The 23427-nt window shown below is 36.4% G+C and overlaps 1 protein-coding gene across 1 annotated transcript in view; it reads right to left on the bottom strand.

Annotated features, from left to right (window-relative positions):
• The window catches only part of ZNF292 (zinc finger protein 292), a 102875-nt gene that overhangs the window by 26843 nt on the left and 52605 nt on the right, over nucleotides 1-23427 (bottom strand). Inside the window, exons 4-5 of the mRNA XM_053590933.1 lie at nucleotides 23248-23326; nucleotides 20629-20764 (exon numbers count right to left, since the gene is read on the bottom strand). Coding sequence (XP_053446908.1) covers nucleotides 20629-20764; nucleotides 23248-23326 — 215 coding nt within the window. The remainder of the gene's footprint in view (nucleotides 1-20628; nucleotides 20765-23247; nucleotides 23327-23427) is intronic.

Here is a 23427-nt window from a genome sequence, read left to right as displayed (position 1 = left end):
AGTAAGGCTATCATGAAATAATTTGACCTTGTAAGAAAAAAGTTATATTGCTATCTTTTTGCCCCTTAGAATACCATTTAGAATGAATTGAATAAACTTCTTGGTGATTAAAAATAACTGCATTAAATTCTAACAGTGCTACTAAAATTATAAAAAATTCTTTTTCCCACAGCAAGTATTTTTTAATACGCGGGGTTAAAACTTCAAAAACTATTAATGACAAAAACAATGTTTAGACATTCTAGAAGAAAACACTGAACTAACACTTTGTTCAGTACTGATGAATTTTTCATTTTGCAAAAATTAAGTTAATCTTTTGTGAATAGATGTTTTAGAATGAATCAAAGTATCTACAGAAAAATAAATAAGAGGGCAAAAGAGTCTGTCAAAGATAAATCCCATAAAACGTCTGTGGACTTGTAGTATTTTTAAAACATCAATCTATAAGTCTCAAAATATATTTAGGACCCATTTATGTATAATAAATTTTCTATTTTGTTCAAACCTTTGAATTTCCTAATACTTGTTTGGTCATCTACAAATAAGAAAGCATTTTTAACTTCCTGTATTTATGAAGGAGAATTTAAATTTTCACAACTGTAAACAAATTTAAGCTTTTCCCTACGCCTTCTTTACCAGGTTAAAGCCTATGAAAAACTTTTAGTACTAAAATGTCCTGTAAATAAAACACGTTATTTTCTCCACTTGTAAACAGACTGGCAGATATGCCTAGTAAGTGGATTAGAAAATGGAAAAGGAAAGAGGTTCTTTCCTTCTTTAGATATCCTTTGCTTCCCTCTAGAACTTTTCTTGTTTAGATCCAAATGTACTCCACTATAAAAAGATTCTTCTATAACACACTACTATCAAGGCTACTCAATATTAAATCCATAAACATGTAAGCAATATAACATAGGATCCCAAATTTCATTCTTTTCTTAAAGCAGACCTTTGTACCCTCTACCTTTTAATTCTTCATATTAGACTAAACCAAAAAGTATTAGGAGCAAACACACATAAATGAAACTAAATCCATGGTTTCTGGTGACATAGGTCTAATTGAGATAAAGGGCATTACTTTTCTTTTTTTAATATGCTATGATCCTATTATAATAATTATATTGCAAATATATTTCATGGTTAACTGCCAAAGCAAAATCTGCAAAAATTTCGAATAAAAAATTTCAGAGAAACAAAGATAAAATAAAGTGACTGTGGCTACAAACAGCTTTAATTCAACAATTCCTTTAAAAGAAATTTCTAAAAATACAATCTTGGGGAATTACTCCAAATAATCTCCAAAAATTTATGATTAACAGATAGGAAAATACCTGAGCAAAGAAATAATATAAATGTGGCAAGTATCCAGCAAAACCAATGGCGCTCTTAGTAGGTCAGTCTCATACACAGCCCTAGACCTGTGGTTCTCAACCTTCCTAATGCCACGTCCCTTTGATACAGTTCTTAAGAACCGCTGCCCTAGACTCTCCCAGCAGCATGTGAGTTAGCATGGCAAATTATGTGAAATAACTTCTGTGCTAAATCAATGTATGAGAAAATATATATTAATTTTATAAATCTCAAAACCACAGGTTTTTGTTGATTTTTAATGATGAAAAATTACTGCTACACTCAGGGAAAAGTGGACTTCAAAGAAATACAGAAACCTAGAGCAGAAGGAACTTTATAGATCATTTTGTCCAGTACCGTAATTTGGCAGATGAGTAAACTGAGGCTCACAAAAGGTAACAACCTCGTAGGGTCATAAAGCCAGTTAATGACAGAATAATAGAATAATATCTATTATTATTCTATTATTATCTAGAATAATATCTTCTGACTTCAAGCTTTATAAAGAGTGATATAAGAAAAAATGGTTCTCCTGTTTGACTACTGTGTCTATATCTAATTACAATAACACTTTATAGCAGTAAAGAGATGAGGTAGCATTGGACTTTAAAAGAAAATAATTACATACTCTGGAACTCATGTTTCAAATAAACCAAAAGCAGATTACATTCAATTCAGTCCTACTGAAAGCTTACTTTTCTCTCTCCCTCTGCCTCCTTTCTCTTCCTTTCTCCTTCATGCTCCTTTTCCCCTACTCTCCACTATTCTCTACTCTCTCAGATCTAGGACATTTCTGCCTCATAGTTATAATAATGCAACGAAGACTACCTCTTTTACTGCTTGCCAGACTTACCAAAAAAGCTTCGTGATCTTTATCTTTGAGTAGCTAGACATATCAAATTTCACTCCCTACCCTGCTATTCCCCACAAAAGTATAAAATGTTTTTTAATTTTATGTATGTTAGCCTTTTAATCTGTCTTCTCTGTATTTATGGATTTCAATGGAACAACAGGTTTCACATTTGTGCCCATGAAGAGAGGTGAGTGATACAAAATGGCAAGATAAGTGAATACTGCCCCGCCAGCTCCACCAAGAGAGTAAAAAGAGCCTTCTTCCCATAAAATGCCACTTTCATAATATTCGCCAGCTCCACTGAGAGAGTAAAGAGTCTTCTTCCCATAAAATGCCACTTTCACAATATTAAGGAAACTATTAATTCACGCTAAAAATTATTAACTTTAAACATATCACAATATATAAGTTGATGTTTTGTGATAAATAAATCATTACAAGCATTAACTATGTACTCACCACAACTTATACTAGGTCTTAAGTTTCCCCTAAGCGGAACCAATTTCTTTATTGGATGAATTTTCTCATGCCCAGATTTACACATGATTTCCTTTGCAGCTTCTCCAACTAGCTGTTACCCACACATCTCAAATTCAGCATACAAACCCTCTACACTGTAGTTATGTGTTATCTCGCCACCTCCATCCAGTCCTGTGTGCTCAAGCCAAAGCCCTAATGCCTTTAAAAAGCTCTCTCCTGCTTCCTGCTCACTCACACATCCAACCTGTCATCTAATTCTGTCACTTCTGATAACTACTCAGTTTCACTCACTTTCCCCATCTCCATTCCCACCTCTACCGCACTGCAGCTGAAATCACTAACCAGACCACCTTGCTAGTGATCTGCTTACCTAATCTGCCTCTATTCTCCCCCTACTCCCTGCCATCACTTCTCCACTAGGAACTATGGTTGCTTTTTGTTTCATTTTTGAAGCACACACTTAATTGTACTTCCTTGTTTCAAACCTCCCAGTGACTCTCTTTTGCCTTCAAAATGCAAATTCCAAAATTCTCATCATAGCATACATGACACTGTATTGCTTGTTCCTTTTAAAAACATAATTTGTATTTCCTCTTGGAAATAATTCAGCAATTGGGCAAATAAAGTAAGTAAATAAATAAATGCCGGCGGCACCTGTGGCTCAAAGGAGTGGGGCGCCAGCCCCATAAGCTGGAGGTGGCAGGTTCATACCCAGCCCCGGCCAAAAACTGCAAAAAAAAAAAAATAAATAATAAAATAAATAAATAAATAAATGCCATGCAAATTGGAAAGGAAGAAGGAAAATCATCTCTATTAGCAGATATGTGACAGTGGTTCTCAACCTTCCTAATGTGGCAATGTATTTTCATTGTTAAAAAAGGGTCGCGACCCACAGGTTGCGAACCACTGTACTACGATCTTGTATGTACTAAACCATGAAGATTCCATTAAAAAGTAACTGGGACTACTAATAAATTTGTAGGATATAAAAACATGCAATAATCAGTAGCATGTCTACTCATTAACAATGAACAATGCAAAAAGGAAATTAAGAAAACAATTCTATTTACAACAGCATTAAAAAGAATAAAATACTTAGGAGCAAAGCCAACGAAGGGAGTGGAAGACATGTGGCCTAGAGATCACAAAATATTGCTACAGAAAATTAAAGAAGACACAAATAGTTGGAAAGAAATCCTGTGTGTTCATGGATTGGAAGACTGAACATTTTATTAGGACAACCACACTACCCAAAGCAATCTACAGATTCAACACAATCTGTACAGATCAACACAACACAACAAAGAGCTCAGAAATAAGCTCCAGCAGGTGCTGTCAAATGACCTCTGACAAGGCATAAGATGACCCAGCAGGTAGAAGACAGTTTCAATAAATAGTGATGAAAAAAACTAGATAACCACATGCAGAAGAATGAAGGTGAACCCTTATCTTGCATCGTATACAAACATTAACTCAAAATTGCCTAGAGACCTAAAAGAGACCCCAAACTATAAAACTCCTAGAAGAAATCATAGAGAAAAAGCTTCCTTACATTGGAGGGGCAATGATTTCTTGGCTATGACATCAAAGGCACAGGCAAGAAAAGCAAAAACAGACAACTGGGACTGCATCAAACTCAAAAATGCTTGTACATCAAAGACTACAATCAAGAAAACTCAACCTATGGAATGAGAGAAAATATTTGCAAATCATTAACCTGAAAAGGGACTAATAATACAGAATATAGAAAAAACTCTCACAACAAAACAATGAAATATTAAATAACCAATTAAAATATGAATTTTAAGAATTTGAACCCTTTTCAAAAGATGACATACAAATGGCCAAAAAACATATGAAACAAAGCAAATCATGAGAATTAATTGCAAATGAAAACAATATGAATTATCACCTTACATCCCTTATAATGACAACTATGGAAAAAACCCAGAAGATAAGTGTTGGTAAGGACATGGAGACATGGGAACCTCTATGTAGTGATTGCCACTACAAAAATGGTGCAAGCTCTGTGGAAAACAGCATAGTGCTTCCTCAAAAAATTAAAAATAGGGCTGCCATGTGATCCAGTTAGCCCACTGCTGAGTATATACCTAAGAGAATTGAAAGGGGGAATCAAGAGTATTTGTGCTCTCAAGTTTATAGCAGCTCACAATAGCTTAGAGGTAAAAGTCAACAAAGTGTCCACTTAGGAGGGAAAAATAAACAAAATGCAGCATACACATACAATAAAATAAACACAATGCAGTATACACATACAATGGGATATTATTCAGCCTTAAAAAGAAATGAAATTCGGCTCGGCGCCTGTGGCTCAAGTGGCTAAGGCGCCAGCCACATACCCCTGAGCTGGCAGGTTGGAATCCAGCCCGGGCCCGCCAAGCAACAATGACGGCTGCAACCAAAAAAAAAAAAAAAAAAAAAAAAATAGCAGGGCGTTGTGGCAGGCGCTTGTAGTCCCAGTTACTTGGGAGACAGAGGCAGGAGAATCACTTGAGCCAGGAGTTGGAGGTTGCTGTGAGCTATGATGCCCCAGAACTCTACCCACGGCAACAGCTTGAGGCTCTATCTCAAAAAAAAAAAAAAAAAGAAAGAAAGGAAATCCTTTTACACAGATAAACCCTGAGGACTTTGTGCTAAATGAAATAAGTCAATCACAAAAAGACAAGCATGTTATGATCCCATTCATACACATCTAAGGTGCCTAAAGTAGTCAAAGTTATAGAAACAAAAAGTAGAAAACAGGGGCTGGGGGAAGGGGGGAAGTTGCTGCTATTTAGGGTACAAAGTTCCAGACTTTAAAGATGAAAAAAATTGTGAAGATCTGTTTTACAACAATGTAAATGAAAATATATTTAACACAGCTGAGCTGTACACTTTAAAATGGTTAAGATGGTAAATTTTGTCTTGTGTGATTTTTATAATAAAAAAATGCAGTGAAAAAACCAATTCAGTATTGTTAGTTAAAAAAAATCCAAATTAGGGTGATGCCTGTGGCTCAAAGGGCCCATATGCTGGAGATGGCGGGTTCAAACCCAGTCCCGGCCAAAAACTGCAAACAAACAAACAAACGAACAACAACAACAAAAAAAAACCAATAAAAAAATCCGAATTAAGAAATTTAATAAAAACACACCACTTCAAGCTCTAGAACACTAGTTGTTCTAGCTACATAATTGTAGAACTTCTAAAAAGTATTTCATATTCAGAGATATTCATTTAATTGCTCTGAGATAGGATAACTCTAAAAATTCACCAGGTATTTTAAGCACAGCCAGGATTGAGACTACTGCTTTATGTATCTGCATTTCAGCTTCCAAAGTAACTAATTAGGGATAATCTTAACCTTTAACCCCTTTACCCTTTCCTAAGGGAAGAAGATATCACATTTTAAAGAAATAGAATTTTAATGTAAAAGATTTCAGAATTTATTAAAATGCTGGGTTGCTTTTTCATTAAGTATGATGATAAAACTTTATGGTAATTGATTTCTGACATGATTGATATAAAAATAATCTTTAAAGATTAAAAAGTGTTCCATGTCATAGACGAACCTTTTTGTGTGAAATAAGAATTATGAGTGTTAGAATTAAATTTTGACAGATTTATACATGTAACATTATAATACAAAATATATCCATTAAAAATAAATAAAGTACTTTTCTAGGACGTTTCTTTTCTTTCTTTTTTTTTTTTGAGACAGGGTCTCAATATGTTGCCCTCTGTAGAGTGCCATGGCTTTACAGCTCATAGCAACCTCAAATTCTTGGGCTTAAGCGATTCTCTTGCCTCAGCCTCCCCAGTAGATGGGACTACAAGTGCCTGCCACAATACCCAGTTACTTTTAGAAATGGGGTCTCACTCTAGCTCAGAGCTGGTCTCAAACTCATGAGCTCAGGCAATCCACCCACCTCGGCCTCCTAGAGTGCTGGGATTACAGGCAAGAGCCACTGCGCCCAGCCTTTTCTAGGATGTTTCAAGCTGTAATGAGTGTGTTTTAAAATTATTTTTAGGGCAGTGCCTGTGGCTAGAGGAGAAGGGCGCTGGCCCCATATACCAGAGGTGGTGGGTTCAAACCTGGCCCCAGCCAAAAACTGCAAAAAACAAACAAACAAACAAACAAAAAATCATTTTTAGTCAAAATGAAAAATTTGGGGGGGGTGTCACTATATTTGTATTTGATTATAAAATAGTCAGGTATAATTACTGTTAAGCCCAAGATATATAATTAAATATATCATAATTTTGGTATAATTACAACAGAAGACAAAATATATAATAGTTGGGTATAATTACTATTAATGAATATAAAACACATCATGCAATTAATTTATATCAGTTTATTTTTACCTAGGGTCACTGACCCAGAAGGATTTCTAAGGGTTACACAGAAGTAAAACACAATTTAATGGTGATTTTTAAAAATAAAATCTAAGCCAAGGTCAGTTAAGGGCAAAGGAGAAGAAGTGAGACAAGGTAAAGTAAGAAAACTTTTTTAAAATGTTAAAAATAAGAACCCCAAAGAAAATCAGGTTAAGAAAACTATAATCCTATGAGTCTCCAATATAATCTGTGAGGTGCTCTTTTTAGTGACTTCTCATCCTAACACAAAAACATTGTCACTAGATTTAAGTCCAGGCCCCAGAGTCACCCTTCTTGGTATTCTCTAGTTAGGTAAAGATAAACACACAGGAAAAAATATATATACCGAGAGGGCTGGGCGAGGTGGCTTATGCCTATAATCTCAGCACTCTGGGAGGCAAAGGTGTAAGGATTGCCTGAGCTCATGGGTTTCAGACCAGTCTGAGCCAGAGTGAGACCCCATTTCTAAAAATAGCTGGGCATTGTGGCAGGCGGCTGTAGTCCCAGCTACTTGGGAGGCTGAGGCAAGAGAATCGCTTAAGCCCAAGAGTTTGAGGTTGCTGTGAGCTATAACACCACAGCACTCCACCAAAGGTGACCAAGTGAGACTCTGTCTCAAAAAAAAAAAAAAAAAAAAAAAAAGAAAAGAAAAGAAAAGAACTATGTAACAACAGTATCAAAGAGCAAAAGACCTGGATATTTACTGCCTGAAAAGTAAACACAGCTGCATGTTATCAGAGGGGACTGTTCTACTCACCTGGGCAGTGTGAGTTATTACTTGCTCTCTCTGTCCCTTCTCCCTCTAAAATACTGTTATATCTTATCTATACTAATATCCAGCAAACTAAGACAGTAATTTTTTCATGTTCATTTTAAAATTTAAGGTTTATTGCTAAAATAAAGGCTATTTTCCACAAAACTCTGAATAATTTATAAGTACCATGGAAAAACTTAAGCTTTAGAAAATTTTCTTTGAAAACAAAGGGGTTCTGCAAAAAGAAAGAGAACTATAGTGCTCAATATTCAAGAGAGAATTGGCAAGCAGACAAAAACCCAATGTATGCAATTTCAAATTCAACTAATACAGAAGCAGAGGGGAAACTGGCTAAAGAATTCAGCATGGTTATAATAGGGAGTTCTCTGAGTTCAGATTTTAAAAAGATATGTATGAAAGAAGAAAAGCAGGTTCAGGACTAAGGATGCACCTTGATGTCAGACATAGGTCTGCATTTAACCAGTGCAGAATGTGAGCAAAGCTGAAATCCAAGATGACCCCGAATCAACAACATGACTGAGGACAGTGAAATCGGAGGCATGGTAAAGCTGCTTCTTGAGTTTGACCAGGCACTATTTGTAATAGTAGAGAAAGGCAGAATTCTTCTATTCTCACAATGGCCTGGATAAGCTTTAGATTTAAAAGCATAGAACATGCAACAGAATAACCAGAAACAGATAGGAAAATGTAATTTTCAAAATGGGGCTGATAGTAGGTTTTGCAAAACTGAAAAAACAGAATCAGATAAAATCTGGGTTTGGGTTTAAAAATCAATCGTATTAAAAGATGCTTCTGATTGTTCATAAAAAGCGTGACTAGTAAGAGCCAAGACAGATTCACAAAATAAAAGTTAGATTACACTTTTTACAAAAATTATCTCAAAATGGGTAACAGACCCACATGAAAAATGCAAAACTATAAAACCTCTACAAAAAAACAGGAGATAAATCTATCTGATGTTGGATTTGGTAATGAGTTTTTAGATAAAACACCAGAAGCATGATCCATGAAAGAAAAAGTTGGTAAGGTACACATTATTAAAATGTGAAACTTGTGGTTTATCAGTCACCCCTGACAGAAAGGACAAGACACAGAAGCCTCTTTCACATGAGGAAAGAGTAGATTCACACAGAACATTTCTGATAAAGGTCTTGTATCCAAAAATATACAAAGAACTGTTAAAACTAAACAATAAGAAAACAAACAACCCAACTAAAATGTAAGCATAAGATCTGAACAGATGCTTCATAAAAGATACACAGATGGCAAATATGAATGTGAAAACATGGCCAATATCATTTGTCATTACAGAAATGCAAATTAAAACAAGGATGTGATGCCACTGCATGCGTATTAGTATAGCAAAAATTACAAAAACAGACAATTCTTATTGTTAGTGAGGGTCTGGAGCAACAGGAATTATTCACTGCTTAGAAGAATACAAAGTGGTACAGGTATTTCAGATGGCAGTTTGGTGGATTCTTACAAAGCTAAACACAGTCTTACCATATGATAAAGCCATCACATTCCTAGGTATTTTCACTCAACTGATTTGAAAACTTAGGTCCACAAAAAAACTTGCATGCAATATTTATAAGTTTTATGCAAATCAAAAATGGATATCAAACAAGATGTCCTTTAATAGGCTGAAGAATAAACAAACTGCCTCCATTCATACAATGAAATGGTACTAAGTGATTAAAAAGGAGTGACCTATTGAGATACAGAAAAACAAGGGTGAGTGTTCAGTGTGCACTGCTTTAATCAACCACACAGCATTCTGGAAAAGGCAAACCACACAGGTGTTTGGGAGAGAGGTGGACAGATGAGGCACAGGTACCTGCCTGGCAGATTCGTGCATCTGTCAAAAAACCATGAAACGTCACAGCACAGAGATGGATCTCAGGGTCTACAAACTTAAAACATTATTTAGAAGGTTGGGGGAGCCCAGAATGGAATGCAGAATGTGACACAAGAATCTAACTGTATTACAAATGTACCTGGGTAGAACAGCCTCGTGGAAAGGGTGGGGAAGTAAGGCGACAACCTAATTTTGGAAATGGACAGTGTAAGAATAAAGGCACATGGAGGTAAAGCAATGCACTCTAATGAATAAAACTACTTCCAACAAGTCATCAATTCTGAACCTCTATCTATCTATCTACACACACACACCAGGATTAAGTAAACGGATGGCCAGTGGTGGGGGAAGCCATTCTGAAAGACTACATACAGTGTGATTCCAATTATAGGACATTTTGTTGAGGTGAGAGGTTAAAGATGAGCAAACGGAAGAGGCTAGAATGACCCTTGTTAATGAAAACAGAGTATGAACTCTTATTAGGTTTAGCACAGACACAGCTCATTATATATAGAAATATTTATGGAAAAGTATTCCTACACAGTATTTACACATCTGTATTTCCTTGCTCTGTCTACTGAGAAGGTCTAGAAGAAATGATACCTCAGTAGCACAAACATGTCCAGTGACCAGGCCCTGGTTTCTTTTTTTCTCTTTGGGACAGAGTCTCACTATGTCACTCTTGGTAGAGTGCTGTGGTGTCACAGCTCACAGCAACCTCAAACTCTTGGGCTCAAGAGATTCTCTTGCCTCAGCCTTCCACGTAGCTGGCACTACAGGTACCCATCACAATGCCTATTTTTTTCTGTTGTTGCTGCTGTTGTTGTAGTTGTCATTGTTGTTTACCAGGCTTGGGTGGGCTTGAACCTGCCAGCCCCAGTGTATGTGGCTGGCACCCTACCCACTGAGCTATGGGCATCCAGTCAGGTCCTGGTTTCTAACACCGTCTTCCAATAAAATGAACCAGGGCTCCCTGGAGAAATGGTTACATCTAGGACTGGGGCAAGAAATAACACAGGATGAGCCTGGAACATCTTGTTGCATCAGAAAGCAAGGAAGTACTCAAACAAAAGACACACAGGCATGCACACACGCGCACACAACACATGCAGACATACCCAAACACAGTATGACAGGGTCACATCAAAGGGACATAGAAACTGATAGAGCTCCCTCCCAATGGCCAAAGCTGAGCAGTCTGAGCAGCAAAAAGTAGTACCAGATGATGACCAAATTATAAAAGCAGTGTCCATGAGGCCATACTAATGCAATTACATGACAAGGAAATGAGCAGTGAACAGGGAAGAGACAAAACTCCTGTGGAGAATTCCAAATAACTGATACATACACAGGTCCCTCAACAAAGCAGAACATAACTTCCCATGTGTTTATTATTTTTTCTTTATTGTTAAATCATAGCTGTGTACATTAGTGCTATCAAGGGGTACAATGTGCTGGTTTCATATACAATCTGAAATATTCTCATCAAACTGTTCAATGTAGCCTTCATGGCATTTTCTTAGTTATTGTATGTAGACATTTGTATTCTGCATTTAGTAGGCTTTGCTTGTACCCATTCCAAGATGCACTGTAGGTGTGGCCCCACCCATTACCCCCCTCTACCCTAACCTCCCCCTCCCTTGGCTCTTTCCCCCATATTCTTGTGCTATAGTTGGGTTATAGCCTTCATATGAAAGCTATAAATTAGCTTCATAGTAGGGCTGAGTACATTGGATACTTTTTCTTCCATTCTTGAGATACTTTGCTAAGAAGAGTATGTTTCAGCTCCATCCATGTAAACATGAAAGAGGTAAAGTCTCTATCTTTCCTTAAGACTGCATAATATTCTACGGTATACATGTACCACAATTTGCTAGTCCATTCGTGGGTCGATGGGCACTTGGGCTTCTTCCATGACTCAGCAATTATGAATTGGGCTGCAATAAACATTCTGGTACAGATGTCTTTGTTACATTGTGACTTTTGGTCTTCTGGGTATAAACCTAGTAAAGGAATTAATTATAGGATGGAATGGCAGGTCTATTTTTAGGTCTCTAAGTATTCTCCAAACATCCTTCCAAAAGGAACATATTAGTGTGCATTACCACCAGCAGTGTAGAAGTGTGCCCCTTTCTCCACGTCCACGCCAACATCTCTGATTTTGGGATTTTGTTATGTGGGCTAGTCTTACTGGGGTTAGGTGATATCTCAAAGGAGTTTTGATTTGCATTTCTCTGATGATTAAGGATGATGAGCTTTTTTTCATGTGTTTGCAGATCAGGCCTCTGTCTTCTTTAGAGAAGTTTCTCTTCTAGTCCCTTGCCCACCCTGAGATGGGATCACTTGTTCTTTTCTTGCTAATACGTTTGAGTTCTCTATGGATTCTGGTCATTAAACCTTTATCGGAAGTATAACCTGCAAATATTTTCTGTCATTCTGAGGGCTGCTTGCTTTACTCACTATGTTCTTGACTGTCCAGAAGCTTTTTAGTTTGATCAGGTTCCAGTAATATATTTTTGATACTGGTTCAATTGCCTGGGGAGTCCTCCTCATAAAATATTCACCCAGGCCGATTCTTCAAGAGTTTTCCCTGCACTTTCTTCAAATATTTTATAGTTTTATGTCTTATGTTTAAATCTTTTATCCAGTGAGAGTCTATCTGAGTTAATGTGAAAGGTGTGGGTCCAGTTTCAGTCTTCTACAGGTCGCCAGCCAGTTCAGCCAGCACCATTTGTTAAATAGGGAATCTTTTTCCCACTGAATGTTTTTAATTGCCTTGTCAAAGATCAGATAATGGTATAGTAGCTGGATTCATCTCGATTCTCTATTCTGTTCCAGACATCTACTTCTCTGTTTTTGTACCAGTACCATGCTGTTTTGATCACTATCGATTTATAGTACAGTCTCAGGTCTGGTAGTATGATTCCTCCCGCTTTGTTTTTATTTCTGAGTAATGTCTTGGCTATTCGAGGTTTTTTCTGATTCCATGTAAAACGAAGTATTATTTTTTTGAGATCTTGAAAATATGACAATGGAGCTTTAATAGGAATTGCATTAAAATTATATATTGCTTTGGGTAGTACAGACATTTTAACAATGTTGATTCTTCCCAGCCATAAGCATGGTATGTTTTTCCATCTGTTACCATCTTCAGCTCTTTTCTTAAAGTTTCATAGTTCTCTTTTATAGAGGTCTTTCACATCGTTTGTTGGGTATACTCCCAAATATTTCATCTTCTCTGGCACTACTGTGAAAGGGATAGAGTCCTTGACTGTTATCTCGGCTTGGCTATTGTTGGTATATTTAAAGGCTACAGATTTATGGGTGTTGATTTTGTAGCCTGAGACATTGCTGTATTCCTTGATCACTTCTACAAGTTTTGTAGTAGAATCCCTAGTGTTTTCCAGGTATACGATCATGTCATCTGCGAAGAGTGAAAGTTTGATCTCTTCTGACCCTATGTGGATACCCTTGATCACCTTTTCTTCCCTAATTGCAATGGCTAAAACTTCCATTACAATGTTAAAGAGCAATGGAGACAATGGGCAACCTTGCCTGGTTCCTGATCTAAGTGTAAAGGATTTCAATTTAACTCCATTCAATATGACATTGGCTGTGGGTTTGCTGTAGATGGCCTCAATTAGTTTAAGAAATGTCCCTTCTATACCAATTTTCTTAAGTGTTCTAATCATGAAGGGATGCTAGATATTATCAAAAGCTTTTTCTGCATCAATTGAGAGAATCATATGGTCTTTATTCTTTAGTTTGTATATGTGCTGAATTACATTTATAGATTTACATATATTGAACCAGCCTTGAGACCCTGGGATAAATTGCACATGGTCATGGTGTATAATTTTTTTCATGTGTTGTTGGATTCTGTTCGTTAGGATCTTATTATTTCTGCATTAATATTCATTAGTGATATTGGTCTATAATTTTCTTTTCTTGGTGGGTCTTTCCCTGGTTTGGGGATCAAGGTGATGTTTGCTTCGTAGACTGTGTTGGGTAATATTCCTTCTTTTTCTATATTTTGGAAGAGGTTTAGTAATATCGGTACTAGTTGTTCCTTAATGGTTTGGTAGAATTCTGGCGTAAACCCATCTGGTCCTGGGCTTTTCCTTTTAGGGTGATTTTGTAAAGTTGATGCTATTTCAGAACTTGATATAGGGTAGGCCTGTTCAACATTTCCACTTCGTTCTGGCTAAGTCTTGGTAGGTGGTATACTTCCAGGTATTAGTCGATTTCTTTCAGATTTTCGTATTTCTGAGTTTCTTGTAGTATTTGTTAAGGATTTTTTGAATTTCTGAGGAGTCTGTTGTTATTTCATCGTTACCATTTCTGACTGATGAAATTAGAGATTTTACTCTTTTTTTCCTGGTTAGGTTGGCCAAAGGTTGATCTATTTTATTGATCTTTTCAAAAAACCAACTTTTGGATTTATTGATCTGTTGTATAATTCTTTTGTTTTCAATTCCATTTAATTCTGCTCTGATTTTGGTTATTTATTTTCTTCTGCTGGGTTTGGGTTGGAGTGTTTTTCCTTCTCCAGTTGCTTGAGATGTCCTATTAAGTTATTAACTTCCTCTCTTTCCGTTTTCTTGAGGAAGGCTTGCAGTGCTATAAATTTCTCTCTTAGGTCTGCCTTTGCAGTATCCCAGAGGTTCTGATAATTCGTGTCTTGATTGTTTTTTTCCAAACATTTGGTGATTTCATTCTTAATCTCGTCTATAACCCATCTATCCTTCAGCATAAGGTCGTTTAGCTTCCATGTTTTTGTATGGGTGTGCAGGTTCCTGTTGTTATTGAGTTCAACTTTTATTCCATGATGGTCTGAGAAGATGCAAGGAATAATTTCTATTTTTTAAAATTTGGTGATGTTAGATTTGTGGCGTAGCATGTGGTCGATTTTGGAGTATGTTCTGTGGGCTGATGAGAAGAATGTGTATTCAGTTTTGTTGGGATGAAATGTTCTATAGATGTCTGTTAAGTCCAGATGTTGAATGATTAAGTTTAAATCTAAAATTTCTTTGCTTAGATTCTTTTTGGAGGATCTATCCAGCACTGCTAAAGGGGTGTTAAAATCTCCGACTACTGTGGAACCGGAGGAAATCAAGTTGCTCATGTCTGTTAGAGTTTCTCTTATAAATTGAAGCGCATTCTCGTTGGGTGCATAAATATTAATCATTGAAATCTCATCATATTGAGTATTAACCTTTAACAAATATGAAGTGTCCATCCTTATCCTTCCTTATTTTGTTTGGTTTAAAGCCTATTGTATCTGCGAATAGGATTGGAATGCCTGATTTTTTTCTGCTTTCCATTTGCCTGGAATATAGATAACTATCCCTTCACCTTGAGTCTATATTTATCTTTTAAGTTGAGATGAGATTCTTGTATGCAGCAGATATCTGGCCTGAGAGTTTGTATCCAGTCAGCCAACCTGTGCCTCTTTACAGCACAATTTAAACCATTCACATTAATTGAGAATATTGATAAGCCTTTCGAGAGTGCAGTGAACATTTTTAATCCTTTTGTGACTGTGGAAGTTGGAATTTGATCAAAATTTTCTGGGTGGGTTTACTTTTGTGGTGGAGGATTACGCTGGTCTTTATGGAGGATAGGTCTGAGAATATCCTGGAGAGCTGGTTTAGTTATGGAAAATTTCTTCGACATGTGAATGTCATTGAAGTATTAAATTCTCCATCATAAATGAAACTCAGTTTAGCTGGGTACAGGATCCTGGGTTGAAAGTCATTTTGTTTTAAGAGATTAAAAGTCAATGAAAAGTCCTCTTCTAGGTTAGAAGGTTTCAGCAGAGAGATCTGCAGTTACTCTAATATTCTTGCCCTTGTAGGTGATGGTTTTCTTTCATGTGGCTGCTTTCAGAATTTTCTCCTTCATATTAACTTTAGTGAAATTGATTATGATGTGTCTGGGGGATGTCTTATTTGGGTTGAGTCGTGCTGGAGTTCTGAAACCATTTGCTATCTGAATTTCAGAATCTCTTGGCATGTCTGGAAAGTTCTCCTTCATAATCTCATGGAGAAGAGACTCTGTGCCTTGTGAATCCACTTCGTCACTTTTGGGGATCCCTATTAAGATGAGTATTGATTTTCTTCGAATTATCCCAGAGCTCTCTGAGAGAGTGATCTGTTTTTGCCCTTCATTTCTTTATGTGTAGGCCACATATAGTAACTTCATTCCAATGGATACAGCATGGAAATGGGAAAGTTAACTTCACAGTGAAAACTTAACACATACCACCCCAGCTAGGTGGCTAGGGTTCACATCAACAGTGGTGTGTCAAGTTGACAATATGTCCCCTGATGACAATGATACTCACCTCTGTGGTTTTCCTCCCCATACCCATGACCCCAGTCTAATCATAAGAACATTATCAGAAAAATCCCAATTGAGGGGCCTTCTACAAAATACCTGACCAGCACTCCTCAAAACTGTCAAGGTCATCAAAAACAAGGGAAGTCTGAGAAAATGTCACAGACAAGAGGAGCCTAGGGAGACATGGCAACTAAGTGTAATGTGGTGTCCTGGAAGGGATCCTGGAACAGAGAAAGGACATTAGTAAAACTAAGGAGATCTGAATAAAGGATGGACTTCAGTTATAACAAAGTATAAATAAATACTGGTTTTATTAATTGTGATAAATATACCGTACTAAGTAAGATGTCAATAATAGTGAACACTGGTGTGGCTTATATGATAACTCTACATAAATCTAAAACTATTCTGAAGTTAAAAGTTTATTGTGAAAAATAATAAATTAGGTCAGACTAACTTGAACATTTAAAAATATTACAAGAAGTTTAGCCACACTCTTGTTATGATACCTTATCAAATCCTTACAGACAGAAAAGGAGAACCATGGTCCAGACACAGTAAAAAATAAGTATATTTGATAAAATGATAACAATTAAAGGGTATTAATATAAGGCCCAAAGGCAAGCAGAAAGATTCTGGACAGAACATTTTTATGGTTATGATCGAGAATGTAGGGTGGGGCTTGGAGCCCATAGCACAGTGGTTATGGCACCAGCCACATATGGTAAGGGTGGCGGGTTTGAAACCAGCCCAGGCCAGCTGCAACAACAACAAAAAATAGCCGGGCACTGTGGCGGGTACCTGTAGTCCCAGCTACCTGGGAGGCCGAGGCAAGAGAATCACTTAAGCCAAAAGTTGGAGGTTGCTATGAACAGTGATGCCATGGTACTCTACTGAGGGTGACAAAGTGAAAGTCTTGTCTCTACAAAAAAAATGTGGCTTGGCACAGTGGCTCAGACCTGTAATCCCAGCACTCTGGGAGGTGGAGGTAGGACGATCACCTGAGCTCAGGAGGTCCAGAGCACCCTGAGCAAGTTTGAGACCCCAGGCTCTATTAATAGGAAAACTAGGTGGGTATGGTAGTGGGTGCCTATCGTCCCAGTTACATGGGAGGCTGAGAGAGGAGGATTGTTTGAGGTCAGGAGTTTGAGGTTCCTTGTGAAATAGGGCACCACAGCACTCTACCCAAGGCACAGAGTGAGACTGCCTCTCTCTTCACCAAAAAAAAAAAAAAAAATCTGGATGTCAGTAGGATATGTGCAAATGAATTCTGCTACTGAGAAGAAATAGGGAAGGATAAAAAATCTTGAATAACAAAATCATTAAAAGAGATCTTGACAAGTTGGGGAGACAAAAATGGATCTAACACAATGAAATTAAGCAGAAAAAAGTAATAAATTTGCATACAAAAATGTAGATTGGGGAGATATAATGAAAAGTAGCATTTATTTAAAAATTTTTGTTGTGATTTTAGTAACCTCACTGAATTATGACAATAATGTAGCTTTCCAAAAAGGTAATGTCCTCTTAGGGCACACAGTATTAGTTGTTACAATGGAGGGGGTGAGGTTAAATTTAGGGTAGAGATTACTGTTGAGATTTATACATTAAAGAAAACAATAAAAAACATAAATGCACTCAAAGATGAGAAATCATGATTGTAGACTTAAAATCATACCACACTACAAAGGTTTTAGTCTACAAAAGAAAAGAAGACTAGATGCGGGCATGATGGTTATCTTCAACAAATCTTAGTTGTGGCCAGGAGTGGTGGCTCACACCTGTGATCCCAGCTGGGAGGCTGAGATGGAAGGATCCCTGAAGCTCAGATCAGGCTGAGCAAGAGTGCAACATGGTCTCTACTAAAAAATAGGTAAATTAGCTGGGAAAGTGCTTGTAGTCCCAACTTCTCAGGAGGCTGAGGCCAGAGGACCGATTGAGCCTAGGAGTTTGAGGTTGCTGAGAGCTAGGCTGAGATCACAGCACTCTAGCCTGGGAGACAGAGTGAGACTCTGTCTCAAAAAATCCCCCCAAAACCCACACAGTTCTCACTGAGTGAAAGAGCGTTTATACTGTGGTATGGGTTTAGGCGTAGCACTAGATACAAAAGACGGAAACTCTTAAGAATACGGTTTTCACAATGAAGGTTTTCTAACAGCAGGCTATGAATAGACTGAACTACATAGTTCACACTCTAGAAGTATTCAAGCAAAGGCTAATTTTATTTATCAGTATAGAGAGAAACTAAAATTAAGTAGCAAATATTTGAGCATCAAGTACATTTTTGATCTAAAATTACGACTAAAGAAAGGCACAACTATTATGTAAATATGCCTAAAGTTCCTTTGATATTCAAAACCATTACCTGACTCATATTGGTTTAGTCATAAGAGTTACCTCACTCTAAGAAGCTAAAACTTTATAGGGAAACCAGCATCTTTAATTTTGAGTCCTGTTCATCCTCACTTCCCCAAATCAAAGAGCATTTTATTCTTGGTTTAGCTAGGCTTTAGTAGGTCCAACATTAACCAATTAAATAATAAACTAAAGCGATTCAGAATTAAGTAGATTATACATTGTACAAATAACACATCAAAACTTCAAAGGCTTCACAATGAACAAACCAATGGCTACGCCACAGAGGTTATGCTTGTGATAACCTGAGCTTGTGCCCTTCAAACGTGCTGCGGGATACATTTATGGCTGTAAAATCATCCAGTCTTGTAACAGCCTCCCGCTGTTTCCTAAACTGTACTAAAGGCTAGCTACCTACAATCCATTCGCTTTGTAGAAACACCTCAGGGCTATGCAGTCCAAATTATTCAGTGGCTATGACAGGAGAAGACCAAGAAATAAAGCAACACACAGATGGGCAGAGACAACAGATACAAGGTTAAGCATGTTCAAACAAGTAGGGATATTGAGCACAGTATCTTTTAAAATAAAGTGTAAATCTCTGCTAAGGTAAAGATTCCTTTTTCCCGCATTACTGAAATACGTGAGTTTGGCAAAATGCTATTTAGAAACTGACAATGGAAAAAAGGAGTTAATCCTTTCTTTAAACTAACTGCAGTTTTATTTTACTAGGCTAGGTTCCATAGGACAAAATATTAAAAGGGACAGGTTGAGGACTTGACTTTAATTTCCGGGTCTGCTTCTCATCACTGGTAAAGGGATATGGAAAAGATAACTCATCTTTCTGAGCCTCCATTTTCTCACCTGTAAAACAGGGACAATAAAGATCCTACCCTTTTCACAGGATCACTGTGAAGGCTAAATGAAATTGTGAATGTAAAAAGCACTTTCCAAACTGTTAGAAACCACACAAAGTAATTTGATATTATGAATATGTCACATTCAATATTTCCATAAGATCAGAAAGTATAGTTTGATGCTAGAAAGCATATGGTGTTAAACTCTTGGGAACAAAGCTCAGATAGCAAAAACTCTACGATTTACATTTTTAAAATTTATTATTATTATTTTAAATAATCGGGCCTACTTTCCATTTCTCCAAGGCCCCGAGAACACTGCAGCTAATCTCTGGCTATCCAGGAAGGCATGGGACACCAAAAATAAACTTCCTGTGAAAACTAACAAATAGGTAACACTCTTAGAACTACCCGGAAAGCCTGGAGAAATGGAAGAGAGGGAAGTCGGGTAGAAACAATCAGCCTAAAGAGAAAGCTGAAGACTGGCTGGGAAACCTTGTGGCAAATATCAAAAAACCAGAACAGTCCACAGGCAATGGGCTTGACTAACACTCACACTCCCTTCTATGGCCTTCCTAACTTGTTACCACGTAGCAAGTGACCCAGAGTTTGCCATCAATCAAAAAGAAACATAGCAATGAATGATACAAGCTTATAGTGGTAAATGTATGCTCTTTCCATTAGACATATTACAAAATATTTTTTTCTTATTGACTTCTTCAGTAAATACATTGGGAAAGGATTAAGTGAAATATGAACACACACTCCAAAATAATCTCAAGAAAAGAACCTAGAAGATAACTGTACTTTTTCTTCAAGGAATATTCAGTTTTTAAACTCTGAACATTGTTATACGTATTAGTGATTTAGCAATCTACTTCCAATAGGATACCTACCAGTTTCAATGTATTGCCAGAGCTCATATTAAAAAATGCAGGATAAAATAAGACTGAGCAATTAACTGACCAAGAGCACTAATCTAAATGCAGAAGACTTGGGAGTCCTAGCACCGGTTTCTCTTTTGAAGAAAACCCTTTAACTACCCTATTTCTACTTCTCCAACTATCGAGTTAATTGTCAAATATAAGCTTGATGGCCACCTGTCAGGATGTTACAGAGGGAACTCCTCTGTTGAAATGATGTTGAGAAAAAATTCTAGTTTCTCTGTTACTCTAAAATTCTATAATCCTAGAAATACATCTTCCCTGAAAAAAAAAAAAAAAAAAAAAAGATGAAGGGCTTCAAGCACCTCAGAAGAAATCTAATTAAATGGTCCCTTTTTAGGATATCTTGAGATGAATTATATCAAAAACAACTTTAGTATTTATTTTTTTCTAGTCTAATGTTCTTTTCTTCTCTCTCTCTAGAAATTTACCTTTATCCTTATCCAATGGTTCCTGGGAAAGAACAGTGCACAGCACCGGGTTTTTCCACACCCCAGTCTCTTGAGCTAGAGTAGCTAAAAAATGCAATTCACAGCTGCCATTCTCCATCAGCTTTTCATGAGCTACCTATAAATATTAAATAAACATCCAAATAATTACAACAGATTTTTTAAAGCAAGCTTATCAGGCTTTAAATATAACACTAAACTTTCAAAAATTAAGACTTTTATCTTAAAAATTTCACATTATATTTACAAATTCATTTACTTCTGATATTTAAAGATGAATTTCAAGGATAAGAAACAAATCAATTATAAATCTTAAGTAAGTATATTTAGAGAAGTCCATATTTTTTCCCAATGTCTAAACCCAAGTAAAGTTACTTCTCAAAGATGTTATCAGAATACTCATTAGTATAAAAGACCTTCCACATTTTAAATCCTGTGTTAGTAAAAAAAAACAAACCCCAATCTACATTAATAAAAAGATCTACATCACAACGTAAGTGACAACTTACACATATTCCAATAAAAGGGACTCACGAAAAGAAAACAACTAAATGTATGATTTTCATTTATTCATTACATAGCCTTGGAAATTTCATATTAGAGCTGACAATGAACCTTGCTTACTAGTTGTTTCCAAGTGTTCACAAACTTGGCATATTCTTCAGTCCAAAAAAATATTAATAGTTTTTATTCAAGTCACAAAATATTTATTGAGAATTTTGATGAACAAAATTCTGGGGAACAGAGCAATTTAACCCCTTATGGGGCTTATTCTCTAGTGGGATAAAGAAATGTTTAGACAATTAAAACACAGGGAAAATAAAACATACGCTGTTAGGTAGGTACAAACTAGCCTTGAGGAAGCTCTGAAATACATGTAGCAGCAAAGTGTCATGGAAACTCTTAAAACTTCATGCTACATTCAAACAAAAGTCTATTCTTCAAAGCCATAAAGCCAATCTTCCCATTGCAACAAAGTTCAAGTACTTTAAGAAATTTTCTTTGAGAAGTGAATGCAGAGGGATTCAAAGAATTACTTCCTTCAGAATCCACATAAAAAGGTACCAACTAGTGGTTCTGTTTCAAAAAGGAACATTTACAAATTTATCTTATATTGGCAAACAAAGTAAGAAATGAATGTCTGGAAGTTTATCTTACGTTGACGAAATATACTGAACATGAGTTTAGTGTATTTGTACATAAACAACACATTTAATTAATACTGTGGTAGGGTTTAATCTGTTTGCTAAACAATAGAAAGTTCTGAAACAATTATTTACCTAAAAAGAAATACTTGGGGCCAGGCACAGTGGCTAATGCCTGTAATCCTAGCACTCTGGGAGGCCCAGGTGGGTGAGTCACTTAAGCTCACAGGTTCAAGACCAGTCTGAGCAAAACATAAGACCCCTCTACTAAAAATAGAAAAACTGAGGCAAGAGGATCTCTTGAGTCCAAGAGTTAGAGGTTGCTGGGAGCTATGACACAACAGCACTGTATCCAGCACGACAGCTTGAGACTCTGTATCAAAAAAAAAAAAAAAGAAAGAAAGAAAGAAAAGGAATACTTTGTAGAAAAAACCCAAGACACAAGTAACTGCGAAACTGCATGTTCAAAACAAGTTACTGCAATGTGACAGACAAGACGAGACTGTCTCATTTCAACAAAGTCTGTTAGGCCTTGATTGGGTTTTAAGAGCCTATGTGGAACCTTGGAGTATTAAGTAAGATGTAAGGTCTGCCTTTAAGGACTTAGTACTTGATGTAGATTTTCGTGCTGTTATATATTAAAATAGAAACGTTCATTTATCTGCCTATTGTTTGTATTTCATATACTTCTAAAATTTAAGACTAAACTTCTTAATGTACTTCTTATAGAAAACCCTAAAGCCAAAAGATATTTTAAAAAACTCTGATAAGAGAAACAGAGAAAAAGAACTGTATTTTTTGAAACTAGCTAGCAGGAATATTCTTTTTAACAAAACAATTAATCAAAATTTACCTGAAGCTATACTATAACCAGCACAATCTAGTGCTTGAAACAAAATTTAACTTTCTTGAAAACACTCCAAACCAGCTAAGTGATAAACTGTGTAGTACCATGTGTTAAGTAGAATGACAGCACCAAATGAGAGACAAAGCACGTGTTTTTAGATAGAGGCAGAAAAGCATGGGCTTTAGAATAAAGAATCGTGGTTCAAGTATTAGCTGTGTAAGTTTGGCAGATAAATATCTGAAAGCATGAGCCTCAGTTTCCTCACCTTTAAAATGGGGAAAATATCCCTACCCATAGAAAGTTTTCACAAGGATTAAATGATGTATATTACATTCCTACAAAGCATATTGGAGATTTCTAGCAATCAGTTAAACTTTTTAAATCCAAATGAGGACATTTTCTTTTGTGTTCCCTTAGTGCTCTGACAAAGTCCTAATTATCTGATTTTAAGAAATGCGTGGTATTAATATATCCCAGTGCACATACACAGTGGCAACTGATGTGTGTTATCATTTAGATGTTTTAAAGTTTAACCAAATAATTCTTTAAGAATACAGAAAACTTATGCAAGATATACCTATGTTAAATCTAATGGGTTAAGATTCTTACCTGCACCAGTGACTGAAATTGTTGCCACTGTTTATCTGATAACTCAACAGGTAGACACAGTAAAAGTTCCACACAGCTTCTAAAAAACAAAAAAATGGATAGATACACATAATTATTAAAATTCAAAGTAAAATAAAACTGGTAATTCACCAGTACAGTCTCCATAACTAATCCATTTAA

This window comes from Nycticebus coucang, chromosome 5, assembly GCF_027406575.1.
Source record: "Nycticebus coucang isolate mNycCou1 chromosome 5, mNycCou1.pri, whole genome shotgun sequence".
In the NCBI taxonomy this organism is placed as follows: domain Eukaryota; kingdom Metazoa; phylum Chordata; class Mammalia; order Primates; family Lorisidae; genus Nycticebus; species Nycticebus coucang.
Note: the sequence above shows the minus strand (reverse complement) of the source record. Positions and strands in the feature narration are given on the sequence as shown.